The sequence below is a fragment of the Lepidochelys kempii genome, chromosome 25, assembly GCF_965140285.1.
Source record: "Lepidochelys kempii isolate rLepKem1 chromosome 25, rLepKem1.hap1, whole genome shotgun sequence".
Classification (NCBI taxonomy): Eukaryota; Metazoa; Chordata; order Testudines; family Cheloniidae; genus Lepidochelys; species Lepidochelys kempii.
The window spans coordinates 6,967,253-6,979,746 of record NC_136404.1 but is presented as its reverse complement, the minus strand read 5'-3'; the positions used below and the strand labels follow the sequence as shown (position 1 = coordinate 6,979,746).

The window sequence follows — 12,494 nt, the reverse complement described above, 5'->3', positions numbered from 1 at the left end:
TGGCTGGACTGGGCTGTCTGTTACACTCAGACCTAGAGGCCTTGACAAGATGGGGCCCTGCTGTGCTGAGAGAGACAGCCCTGCCCCAGAGAGCTCATGGTCCAGCTAGAGAGGACAGACAAAGATAGGAGGGGAAACTGAGGCGCTGAGGGGGGAAGGGTTGTGCCCAGGCTCATCCAGCAGGTCAGTAGCAGAGCCAGGAATAGATCCAGGGCTCCTGTCTCCCCTACCAATGCCCGCCTTTCTCTCTGTTCTCTTCTGCACTGCCTCTGAGGAGCCCCACAATGCATGGCCCAAACCATCCCTGTCTGTCCATCTCTCTTGCCCATATGTGAACTCTTTGGGGCAGGGACTGTCTTTCTATTCAATCTTTGTACAGTGCCTACCGCAGTGCAGGCCTGGGCCATGGCTGGGGCTCTAGGCACTACCATAATATACCTAATAGATAATGTACAGCACCTAGCGCAATGCGGGCCTGGGCCAGGACTGGGGCTGCTAAACACAACAGGGATACAAATAATAACAATAATATCTTAACTCCACTTTTTATCTCCCTAGCTACTGTACCAAACCAAGCTGTCCGTAACCCTTCCTCTTCCAAGGAGCCTGGGTTTGCTTGGGAATTTTAACCACCCCCTGGGTCGTCACACAGCCCAGCCCCGCAGGAGAAGGCCATCTTAGCCCAATCACGGCGCCTGCCCAGTAGTTTGCGCTTCCCCCCGGAACATCTGTATTTACGGCACATGAATTGGTCCCTTGTCCGGCCTGGCCACTAAGGCAGATTAACTATATGTGACATCTTTGTGCAGCGGAGATAATCCGGGAGGGGAGGGAAAGTTGCCGGAGTGGCTGATCGGATTTCAGGAGCTGCCCCAGCTTTCGGTTCATCCCAGATCCCTGCTTAATCCCAGCACAGAAATCAGCCTTTTGGGGCCACGGGGCTTCTTCCCTGGACCTGTCACCAGTGGAACAGGATTGGGGGGAGGGGGGTCAGCAGCAGCCCCATGAACAGAGAATGCAGCAGAAGCTGGAGCTGGGACCCTTCCTGTAAGCAAAAGGGCGCCCCGATGGAACAAGGGCCAGTGTATACTGGGCCCCAGAACTGCGGCGATGGGGGAGTTCGAAGGCAACTCCTCTAGGCAGGGGCAGTTTCTTCCAGCAGTCCCATGGGTTTTGTGGATGGGGCCCCGATCCTGACTGGGCCCCTGAGCGCGGCTGTATGAGAAATAGCACGCCGGGCGCTGGAGCAGGATGGAGCTGTCACCTCTGCACCGCCGATGCCCTGTTTGGGATTTTGCTGGGACTTGGCGGGATCCCCGGAAGGAGTTTGTTCACAGTGAAAAAAGAAAATCTTTGTGTGTTGGAGCAGGAGGGGCCAGGCCTGGGGCTTGTATCAGATCTTCAGGGTCAAGATATATTGACAGAGCTGGGGCAGGGGGAAGCCCAGAGCTGGGATAGCAGGGGGCTGCGGGTCGAGAGTGAGGGGCACCGGCGGGGGGTGGGGGGAGGGCTTGAACAGCACGGGGCTGCGGGTCGGGAGTGAGGGGCACCGGCAGAGCTGTGGGGGGAGCCCAGGGCAGGGGGGTTCTAAGGACTGGACTAATGGGGGTTACAGGGCAGGGTTGAGGGGCATGGAAAGCCCGCTCTCTGGGCTGCCCCTGCCTGCATTGCCCAACTGTTCCTCCCTGTAATGTGCACCATACTCTCCCATTGCTTTTCCCCAGGGTGTCCCCTCCCTCCCCCACCTGTCCCCCCCCAAGACGGTCATCACAGCAACCTGCCATCTGCAGAGCAAAGCGGGGGGTGGTCCTCTCCGGAGCCCATCTCTGCTACTCCTTCAGCCCTCAAGAGTGGGCGCTGGAGAGCAGGCGAGGGGCAGCCCAGAGCGCGGGGCACGGCCTAGGCAGCTCTCCCCCTTCACTCTCGGCTGCCCCTGCTGCCAGGCCAGAGAGGATTGCTGTCTCCACCTCCTCCCAGCCCTCCCGGCTGCCGGCTGGCCAGGCCATGTCTGGGGCGAGGCTGGGTGCCCCTGCGCTCTGGGGCAATGGGACAGCTCCCTCGCCCACCTGGCTTGGCCCAGCGTCAGCTGATGGGCAGCACGGTGCCTATGTTAGCACCCGGGCCTGATGCTGCAGAGGGGCACTGGCTGCCCAAGGGGGTTGGGAACCAGCTGTGGGGCCTCTGGGGCAGGGCTGGGTCGCGGTACCCGGCTGCTGTCCCCAGGGGGCGTGGTGTGGTGGCCTGCATGTGAAACGAGGCCACTGGGCCTCAGTCCAGCTCCCTCCTATGGCGGGGTCCCACAAAGCCCTGCCTTCCCTAGCTGGCCCCTTCTCGGGGCCCTGAAGGATCAAACGGGCCGTGGAGTCTGAGCTCCCGGGACCCCTGCAGACCAAGTCCCGGTTGTGGGGAGAGCTGTGCCAGTGACCCCCGGGCACCGGGTCCAGGGCTGCCTCGCCAGAACTAAAGTCCCTTGCCAAAGCCCCAGGGAGTTGTATTTTGGAGTGCCCTGGGATGGGGGGGTCACAGCCTTGCGGGGGGGACACGGTTATGGAGAGAGCAGGGCAGCACAGGGAGGATGTGGTGAGCTCAGTCCCGCTCCCCAGCATCCCCCAGTGTCCATCCCGCAGGAGCAGGGCAAGCCCATGGCCTCCAGCCTCCTGCCCGGTCTTCACAAGACACACCCCGTCCCCGCCACCACTAGGCCAAGAGGCCTAGGAGAAATCAACCCTTTGCCAGGCTGGACAGTCAGAGGGACAAGCTCCGTCCTCCGAGCCTGGCGTAGAGAAACGCAGCTGCAGACAGAGGTGCCCTGTGTGTGAGCAGGAATGCCTCTGAGTGTGTAAGGAGAGGCGCCCACAGTGGGTATGTAAGGAGCGGAGCCCGTGTTGGGTGTGTAAGGAGAGGTGCTCATGCTGGGTGTGTAAGAAGAAGTACCCATGGTGGGTGTGTAAGAAGCAGTGTCTGTGCTGGGAGAGTTGCCCATGGGGTGGGTGTGTAAGGAGAGGTGCCCATGGTGGAAGTGTGAGGAGAGGTGCTCGTGCTTAGAGAGGGGCCGATGGTGGATGTGTAAGGAGAGGTGATCATGGAGGGTGTGTAAGGAGGGGTGCCCATGCTGGGTGTGTAAGAAGAAGTACCCATGGTGGGTGTGTAAGAAGCAGTGTCTGTGCTGGGAGAGTTGCCCATGGGGTGGGTGTGTAAGGAGAGGTGCCCATGGTGGAAGTGTGAGGAGAGGTGCTCGTGCTTAGAGAGGGGCCGATGGTGGATGTGTAAGGAGAGGTGATCATGGAGGGTGTGTAAGGAGGGGTGCCCATGCTGGGTGTGTAAGAAGAAGTACTCTTGGTGGGTGTGTAAGAAGCGGTGCCTGTGCTGGGAGAGGTGCCCATGGTGGGTGTGTAAGGAGGTGCCCACAGTGGGTGTGTAAGGAGGTGCCCATGCTTGGAGAGGGGCCCTGCAGGTACCAGTCAGCGCTCCCCTTGGCAGCACGAGTCCCCTCCACTCCCCTCTCCATTGGGTTCCTGGTTCGTTTTCCTTCCCTGCCTCAGAGCCGCGAGTGCCCTGGTGCGGTGTGCGCCCGGGGTGCTGTACCATCGGGAGGGGGCGTTCCCTGAGGGACGCTCCATGGGGAGCCACTCGGCTGGCTGGGGAGCGATCTGGTGCTGGGATGCCCCGCCAGGAGCCTGCTCTGGGATGCGGCCCACTGGCTGGAGACGGGATTGGCCCGGGCGGGCTGGGGGCACGGCAGTGGTTTGATGCTTTGCCTTGACCTTCTTCCCTGATGGAAGCTGCATGCCCGGCGGCCGGGGATTAGCGGCTGCTGCCAATCAAGCCGGCAGCCTGGCGGTGCCGGAGGCCAGCGGGGATCCGAGCCTCCCTCCTCTTGCAGCTACACTCCCGCGGGGTACCAGGGACGTCCCGACGGGGGCAGCTCTCCAGAGTCTTGGGCCCAGCTTCCCTAGTGCCCCCAGGGCTTGGCCTCAGGCCCCCACCCTCCTGCCTGCCCCGGGTTGGATGGGCCCCTGGCAGAGGGCCAGCATGGATGGTACCGTCCTGAGCTGACAGACAGTCTGGCCACTCACCAGCTAGCTCTGGCGATGGGGCATGGTTGGGGCATCAGGTCGCTGCCACTAGGCGCCGCTGTCCTGGGACACCCTGAGCCGCTGGGGTTTGACGGGGGTAGGGGGGTTGAAAGTGAAACTGAATCTGCAGCAGGGGTGTGGGGGATGCCAGGGTTGGGGGGTCCCTGGTCCCTGATCACGCTGTGGGTTTAGGGCAGGTTGCTTGGCCTGGAGACTGCGGGATCTACCCCAGCTCAGACAGGCTCTGTCCCAGCACCGGGCCATCCGCATGCAGCCCTGGACTATCCCCACTGGCTTCCCAGATTCCCCCTCTCACCAGCCGCACACGCCGGGGTGTCCCCACTCAGCGAGCCCCCAGCCCCCAGCTCTGTGCAGAGCGGGATGCAGCCTGGGCTTGCGGTGCTGACGGGACCCTAGGTCCTGCCCCTGGGCCTGTGCCGGACCCTGGGAGGAGATGGGCCGAGTGGCTCTGTGTTCGTTAAAAGAAAAGGAGGACTTGTGGCACCTTAGAGACGAACCAATTTATTTGAGCATGAGCTTTCCTGAGCTACAGCTCACTTCATCGGACGCATCCCGTGGAAATTGTTTCAGTGGTTCCAGAACCGAGGCACTTGGCTTGCAGCTAAAAAGATACGTTTTTGGTCTTGCTGCCCTGGCTCCCTGTTCAATTTTTATTTGTTTTTTTTATTGCCTACCCCTGGCGCGGTCAGCCGGGGATCTGAGAGCCCAGCTGGGCTTCCCCCTAACCAGTCATTGCTGGTCAGAAGGGCCTGCAGGTCACTTCCTGCCCTGGGTGACTCCCTGTGGCCTTCCAATTGAACGACTGGGGCTGGAATGAGGGGCGCTGGGGGGCTGCCGCCCCACCTTAGAATCATAGAAGATTAGGGTTGGAAGAGACCTCAGGAGGTCATCTAGTCCAACCCCCTGCTCAAAGCAGGACCAATCCCAACTAAATCATCCCAGCCAGGGCTTTGTCAAGCCTGACCTTGAAAACCTCTAAGGAAGGAGATTCCACCACCTCCCTAGGTAACCCATTCCAGGGCTTCACCACCCTCCTAATGAAACAGTGTTTCCTAATATCCAACCTAGACCACCCCCACTGCAACTTCAGACCATTGCTCCTCGTTCTGTCATCTGATATCTCTGAGAACAGTCTAGAGCCATCCTCTTTGGAACCCCCCTTCAGGTAGTTGAAAGCAGCTATCAAATCCCCCCTCATTCTTCTCTTCTGCAGACTAAACAATCCCAGTTCCCTCAGCCTCTCCTCATCAGTCATGTGCCCCAGCCCCCTAATAATTTTCGTTGCCCTCCACTGGACTCTCTCCAATTTGTCCACATCCCTTCTGTAGTTGGGGGCCCAAAACTGGACACAGTACTCCAGATGAGGCCTCACCAGTGCTGAATAGAGGGGAATAATCATTCCCTCGATCTGCTGGCAGGTAATTATAACGAACATTGAATACATGGTTTCTAGCCAGCACCCCTGCTTGGGACACCCCCATTTCTCGTGGCCATGACCGTGGGCAGCAGGGTCTGTGGATGACACCCCAGGAGGAGCGGACTCCAGCCCTCTCTCCCTTTGCTGGGGTAGCTGTGCGGGAATCCAAAGCTGGGAAAGCTGCATTAGTCACCCAGGTCAGCAGCCCTGGCCCAGGACACCCCCCAAAGGCAGAGGGTGACGGGAGGAAAGGGCTGGTTTTTTTCCAAACGCTCATTTTTCAGAGCAGAACCACAATCCAAAGAAAAATAATTTTTCAACGGCTTTCCAAATTCTTGGGCAAAACTGCTGCTTCTCACAGTTCTTGTGTTTTCTTAAGAGCCGCGGGGACAGATCCTTGCCTTCTCTAATGCCACCATAGCTCCACTGCTTGTAGTCGAGCCGCCCCCACTTTACACTGGGTCGGTGAGGGAAGGATCTGGCCCCCGAGCGAGTGAGAAGGAGCAGCTCCGGTTGTGGTTAGCAGCCTCCTGCCATGCGATCGTGCTGAGCGGAGATTCTGCTCTGCAGAGCGACTCAAGGAAAACATTTCCGAACTGCTGCCATAGCAGAGCGGGCTTGGCACACAGGGCTTTTTCCTGATGCAATCCCAATTATCTTTAATCTGAGCCATATTCAAAGCAGGGAGTGCGCCCAAAATATCAGGGAGGTCTGGCACGAAGAATCCGCTGCCTCTTGGGTTTCATCTCCAGCCTCAATCGGGGGGATTTTTCCTTCCTTCGCACACACGCAAAGGCGGCTGGGAACCTGGCTTTGGTGTTTTTTAATGGCAGGTGGTCCTTTCCCCAGCACCGGCGGAAGAGTCCTAGCACCTAGTAACCACCTTCTGGCATTTCCACGTGAGCTTTCCCCCAAGCCACAAAATGGGGAAATTGGGTACGGAGGGGAGGCGCTTTTCTTGGTTTCTTTCTTGGACGGACTCTCTGGGAAACACTAGCCAAGTGGAAAAAGACCGTCAGAGCGTGACTCACTCTCTGGAGCAGGGGCTGGGCCAGAAGTGGGGTGAATCTGGGGCGTTCCCTGGATGGGGCTGCGTTTGGCACGATGGTTCTGCTGGCCACACGGCCGCTGGTCAGCGTCAGGCGGGGTCCTGCTGTGGCGGTCTGGGAAAGGGAATGCTGGGCCCAGACCCCTTGGGCTCTGTGCGTGGGCTCCAACGTGTTCCCTGGCATGCAGGCACATAAGCTCGCACTCATGCCCAGGCAAAGAGGTGGGCACAGAGACCCAGCCTGGGTGCCTCCGATCTCAGAATCTGATTCAATCTGGGCTCAAGAATACAGTCTGCCGGCTCCTCCTCGCCTGGCCCTGGGCACAGGTCTCATGGGAGGATGGCGTGCAGCTGGCACTGCCTTGGGGAATTCTGAGCCTGGATCGCTGGGCCATCGGGGCGAGAGGGAAGGGGAGGGGGTTCGCTACTGTGGCCACGGCACCCTCCCCACTCTATTAGCTCCATTGCACCTGGAATTGGAGCCTCGACAGTCGCCGGCTGCTTATGATCCAGCCCCAGCCCCACACTCCACAGCGCCTGCCAAAGCAGGTTCCTACTGTGCCGGCCGTGGTGTGTGGGGGGGGGTCCAGACTCTCCTCACCCCAAACCCCCCAGGCCTAAGTCCGGTGTAAGCTCAGGAGTGACTCCAAAGAAGACAGAGGGATCCCCCAGCCCCTGAGGACCTCCAGGCAGGGCAGCAAAGGGTCTGATCTCCTAGCAGGTGACCCCGCCACCCCAGGGGACATGCCCCAACCCCCTGACAATGCCCTCGCTGCAGGCCGGACCTGGCCAGGGGTCGCCCATTTGTGTCCATTAAACAGGGAGGACAATGGACATGCAATAATTCGCTTTATCGAATGACTGCAGCAGAATTCCCCGGCTGGGATCCCCGGTGTACCAGTTCTGCTCCCCACCCCCTACCTTTTCACAGCCCCCCAGGGACTAGCCTAGCCCTGCTAGGAGACACACACTGGGAAGAGAGCTCAGGAGTCCAGACCCCCGACTCTAGCCACTAGACACCACTCTCCTCCCAGGAATCCTGGCACCCAGCCTGCCCTGCTCTAACCACTAGACACCACTCCCCTTGTATCCAGCAGCCCTGAGTCCCAGGTCCCCCATGGAGACCAGTGATTAGAATAGTAGGAAGCTGGGAGTCAGGACTCTTGGGTTCTATTCCCAGTTCTGTCAGAGAACACAGGAGTCCTGTCTCTCGGTCCCCAAGCTCTAACCGCCAGATTCCCCTCCTTTTCCATAGCTGGGAAGAGAACCCAGGAGTCCTGATGCCCAGCACCTCCCCCCAATACTATGCTGTGTTCCCGCAGAACCATGGGCCCTACAGAATCCCCCTGTGCACGGCGCCCAGGGACTTGGTCCTGCCTGTCTGTGCGTCTGTCCTGACGGCCAGATCTGTCTGCTTGCTCCTGCAGGATGAGTTCCATCCGTTCATCGAGGCGCTGCTCCCCCACGTCCGGGCCTTTGCCTACACCTGGTTCAACCTGCAGGCCCGCAAGCGCAAGTACTTCAAGAAGCACGAGAAGAGGATGACAAAGGATGAGGAGAGGGCGGTGAAGGACGAGCTGCTGAACGAGAAGCCCGAGGTCAAGCAGAAGTGGGCGTCCCGGCTGCTGGCCAAGCTACGCAAGGACATCCGGCCCGAGTTCCGGGAGGACTTTGTGCTCTCCATCACGGGCAAGAAGCCCTCCTGCTGCGTCCTCTCCAACCCCGACCAGAAGGGCAAGATGCGGCGCATCGACTGCCTGCGCCAGGCCGACAAGGTGTGGCGCTTGGACCTGGTCATGGTGATCCTCTTCAAGGGTATCCCGCTGGAGAGCACGGATGGGGAGCGGCTGGTCAAGGCAGCCCAGTGCACCAACCCCATCCTGTGCGTCCAGCCCCACCATATCAGCGTCTCCGTCAAGGAGCTCGACCTGTACCTGGCCTACTTCGTCCGCGAGAGAGGTAGGTGCCACCTGCGGGTCCCACGGGACCGGCTTTGCATTGCACTGCCGCCTGAGAGTGCGGGAGGGGATGGGGCTGTGCCCAGGGTCCATTCCCAACGAGCAAGAATCCAGGCCCGGCTCTTCCCTGTTTTCAGGACTTTGACCTGCACAGATGAACCTTGCCCTAAATTTGCCCCAACTTGTCCTAAATTCTCTGCCTCGAGGACTGGTGCCCCAGCCACCCAATTCCCTGCCAGCTGCAGGATCCTCAGCCCCTCCCCACTCCCAACAAATGCAGCACAGCCCCCCCACCCTGCTCCTTTCCCTGGGGTCTCCCAAATCGTAGCCTTGGCCCTGATCCCCTGTTTGTGTAAATGCCAGCCTGAGTGTGCCATCTCCTGCCCGTCTGGAATGGATCCTGGCTGTTGGGTGGTTTTATTCCTGGTGAGTTGCCAGAGGTGGCTGCATGTCAGTGGTGGGGCGGGGGCAGGGCGGTTGTGTGCAGTCTTGGGGTCCTTCGGAATGAGGCACGTGCCTCCCTACGGGATCTAGGCACCCACCCACCGTCGCGCCATCTCCGGGTGTTCCCCAGCCAACAGCAAGGGCAGCTCCCCTCTGCGGGGCTTGTTCTCCCGAGGGGCCATGCGGCTGCAGGGTGCATTGAAGGGTGGGGTAGGCGGCCTGGGCAGTGCAGGGACAGGCTCTACCCAGTGCGTCTCGGGAGGGAAGCTGCCCGGGGGGCAGGGATCCCGGCCTTGGCAGGGCTGCATTCAGCTGCAATGAGTGCCCAGAAGGGCAGGTGCTGAGCCAGCCAGCTCTGCTGGCAGCGCGGGGGCAGCTGGAGGGACTGCGTGGCTGGGACCATGGGCAGGAATACGGGCACGGCTGGGAATGTGGAGACAGCAGGTGCAATGCCAGGGGAAAGTCAGCCCAGCACTGCCTGGGCAGTGAGAGCGGAGACAGAGCTAGGGGTGAGGAGAGAGTTTGCTGTCCAGGGCACGTGGCAGCTGGCAAGGCCGGCTCCATGCACAGAAGCATTGGTAAGAGCCAGGAGGTGATGCGCCCTGGGAAGCCCTGCAGGAATATCAACCTTCATTCTGCCCCAGAGACACTGCAGGGTGCTCTGGGGGAAGCTCCACACCACAGTCCATGCCATGGATTCAGTGCTGGCTGCTGATTCTGGGCCTTTGGGTTTCCAGCTGCCCTGATTTGCAGAGGTGCAGAGTGCTGAGAAAATTCTGGCCTAAAAACATAGGGTGTAATAATCTCCATTGACTCCACCGGGGCTAGGATCCCCCCGAGCTCAGCCAGGGGGCTGTGGTGGTAAATGCCCCGGAATGAGTCTGGGGGAGAAGCGGGTCTGGACTGGGAGCGACGGGCGGGGTTTCTCCCTGGTCCCTGGCCACGCAGCAGTGGCCTGTGGCTGTGCTGGGGTGGGGAGGATGCTGTTGTTATTTCTGCAATGGTAGCACCCCCAGGCTCCATTGCGCTTGGTGCTGTACAGGCAGAGAGCGAGGACAAAACATGGGAGGGGAAACTGAGGCACAGCACAGGGACGTGACTTGCCCGAGGTCTCACGGCAGGTCCGTGTCAGAGCCGGGTATAGAGCCCACGTTTCCTAGGCTAAAGCCTTAGCCGCTTGTGTGTCAGAGAAGGGTTAGCTGGCGTGCGAAGCAGGAGTTCAGGTCTGTTCTGCGTGTCCCCGGTGGGTCGCTGTCCCTCGCTGGTACGCGGGACTCTGACAAACCCAGTCCAACGCGGGAGGTTTGGGGCCACAAGGGACTGGCTGCGGCTCACTAAGGTCAGAAGCTCAGGCACTGGGTGTGACTTGCTGGGCCCCAGTCTCGCTGGCTGGCTCTCTCTGATTCCCCCTCTGGACTGCACACAATGCTTGTGCGTTCTCCCTTCAGCATGGGTGGAACCTCTGGGGTCCCTCTCCCTGCTGTCAGCACATGCTCTGGGGCCAGGTGCTGAGCCCAGAGTGTAACCCGCCCTGGCCGGCACGGACAGGGATGGAACAAGGGACTGTATCGGCGGAAGGGAAATAGCATTTGCCCTCTGTCTGCTCTGCGGCTGGATCTGGGGAGGTTTGCTGTGGTCAAGGCCACAGTTTGGTTCCAAGACTTTAATCCACACGTGATGCAGAAGGAGATCTAGCCCCAGCCCTGGGAGCATCTGACCTGTCTGGGGTCCCACTCAGAACCCAGCACAAGCCTGGACAGATGGGAGGAAGGGTCTGGGTGGCCCTGGGGGTCGGAGCATGGGACCAGAGCCCAGGAAATGGGGCCACACTGCAGTGGGAATGTGGGTGCAGCAGAACTAGTAAGGCAGGGTCCAGGCAGAACTCAGGAATCAGGACCCGGTTGCACTCTGAGAGCATCAGTGACTTGGCCAGGGATTGCTCTTTGCAATGTATGGGTAGATATTGGTTTCCGCCTGAGGCAGAGACCCTGGCCCTTCCATTCCCAGGCCAGGCTGCTTTCATTCCAGGTGGATGCCACAGGCTCTTGCTGTGCCTGGCTCCGGGATTAGAGGGGCCAGGCCAGAGCTCCTGGTATCCATGCCCCAGGAAGCTAATCCGGAACAAGCCAGGTAGGAGAGGACTTTGCTGCAGGGATTGCCTCGGGCCACCCGAGATCTCTGCTGGGCTCAGGCAGGCCTCGCATCCTGAATCGCCCCTCGCCTGCCAATGGCAGACGGGAGACCTCCTGCCTCCATCCCCCACACCCACCTTCCTGGCCCAAGCCCAAGGGCAGATCCTGACCTGAGTGGGCATTTCAGTGGCTGTCGTTCCATCAAAGGGGACCTGACAAAGCCATAAGTCACGTGAGGAGCAAACACATACGCTGGGGAAATCGGAGAAGACATTTCTGCCCCCCGGGGCGGTTTGATTTGTTATGTGCTTCCCCTCCCGCACCAGACTGGTGGTCCTGCGGCTAGGGATGGCAGGTCGCGGGGATGGCGAGGGGTGGGAGGGCCGTCGTGGGAGCTCGGCGTCGCGTACCTGAATACTGGGGGCTGCCGGGCTCTGCAGCCCTGGTGTCTGTGTGGACTGGACTCTGCTTTTCTCAACCAGTTCGCACCGGGTGGGAGCTCCCCAGGGCTGGTAGGAGCCCACGCTGGGCTGAGATGAATCTAAGGTGGATTCTCTGGGGAGGCTGCTGCACACAGACAGGCCCTGTGGTTCTCTCCGGCTCCCCGCCGGGTCTCTCCTGGAAGGGGTCTGCAGCAGCCCAGAGCAGGCTGTGAAGTTAGCATGTGCCGTCATATTCACAGGCTGGGCCTTGCTGGGGCAGCAATCGAATTTCACACCCTGCCTCGGGAGGGCGCCGCCAGGGAACGCTGTGACTGGTATTTCTGCCGCCATGATGCCAAGTCTGGCTGCTTCTCTCTGCCAGGCGGGGACGTGACATGTGAGGGGGGTGCTGTTCTCCGGGGGGGGGAGGTGGAGGGCGCTTGGGGAGCCTGTGGGGAATGCAGAGAGAGCAGCTGGGAGGAAGGAACAGTGCTACAACAAATGTGGGATGCAAGCTCCCTCCCTCCCATGCGTCTCTGCCTCCCCAGCACAAACCTGCTGCAATGCAGGGGGCACCCCAGGGAGCTCCAAAGAGCCCCTCTCAGGAGCAGAAAGAGGAAACCTTTGACTGCACCCTCCTACTGCCCCCATGGAGAAGCCGCAGTGCAGGCCGGGGAAGGCTCAGCTCTGAAGTGTGCCCCGGGGCAGGGGCATTGGGGTTGGCCCCTGTGACCTGGCAGGCTGTGGTGGGGCAGGTGGCTGGCAATAGCCAGCCCAGGCCCGGGGAGAGATGGGCACCAGCATTCTGCTCAGCACCTCCGCGGGCTCCTGCAGCCCAGAGGAGCTGGCAGCGGGAGGGGAAGGGGCCAGACCAGAATGTGTCACAAAGTGAGAGCGGGGGCGCTGTGTTTGCAGGGACCTTGAGGGGCTGGGGAGGATCTTGCCTCGGATCTGCCCTCCATGACCCCGGCGTCAA

General features: G+C 60.5%; 1 protein-coding gene across 7 annotated transcripts in view; it reads left to right on the top strand.

Annotated features, from left to right (window-relative positions):
- The window catches only part of NFIC (nuclear factor I C), a 158,276-nt gene that overhangs the window by 42,194 nt on the left and 103,588 nt on the right, over window positions 1–12,494 (top strand). For all 7 annotated transcript variants that reach the window (XM_073324331.2, XM_073324334.2, XM_073324329.2 and 4 more), the window contains exon 2: window positions 7,990–8,521. In XM_073324331.2, the coding sequence (XP_073180432.1) occupies window positions 7,990–8,521 (532 nt within the window). The remainder of the gene's footprint in view (window positions 1–7,989; window positions 8,522–12,494) is intronic.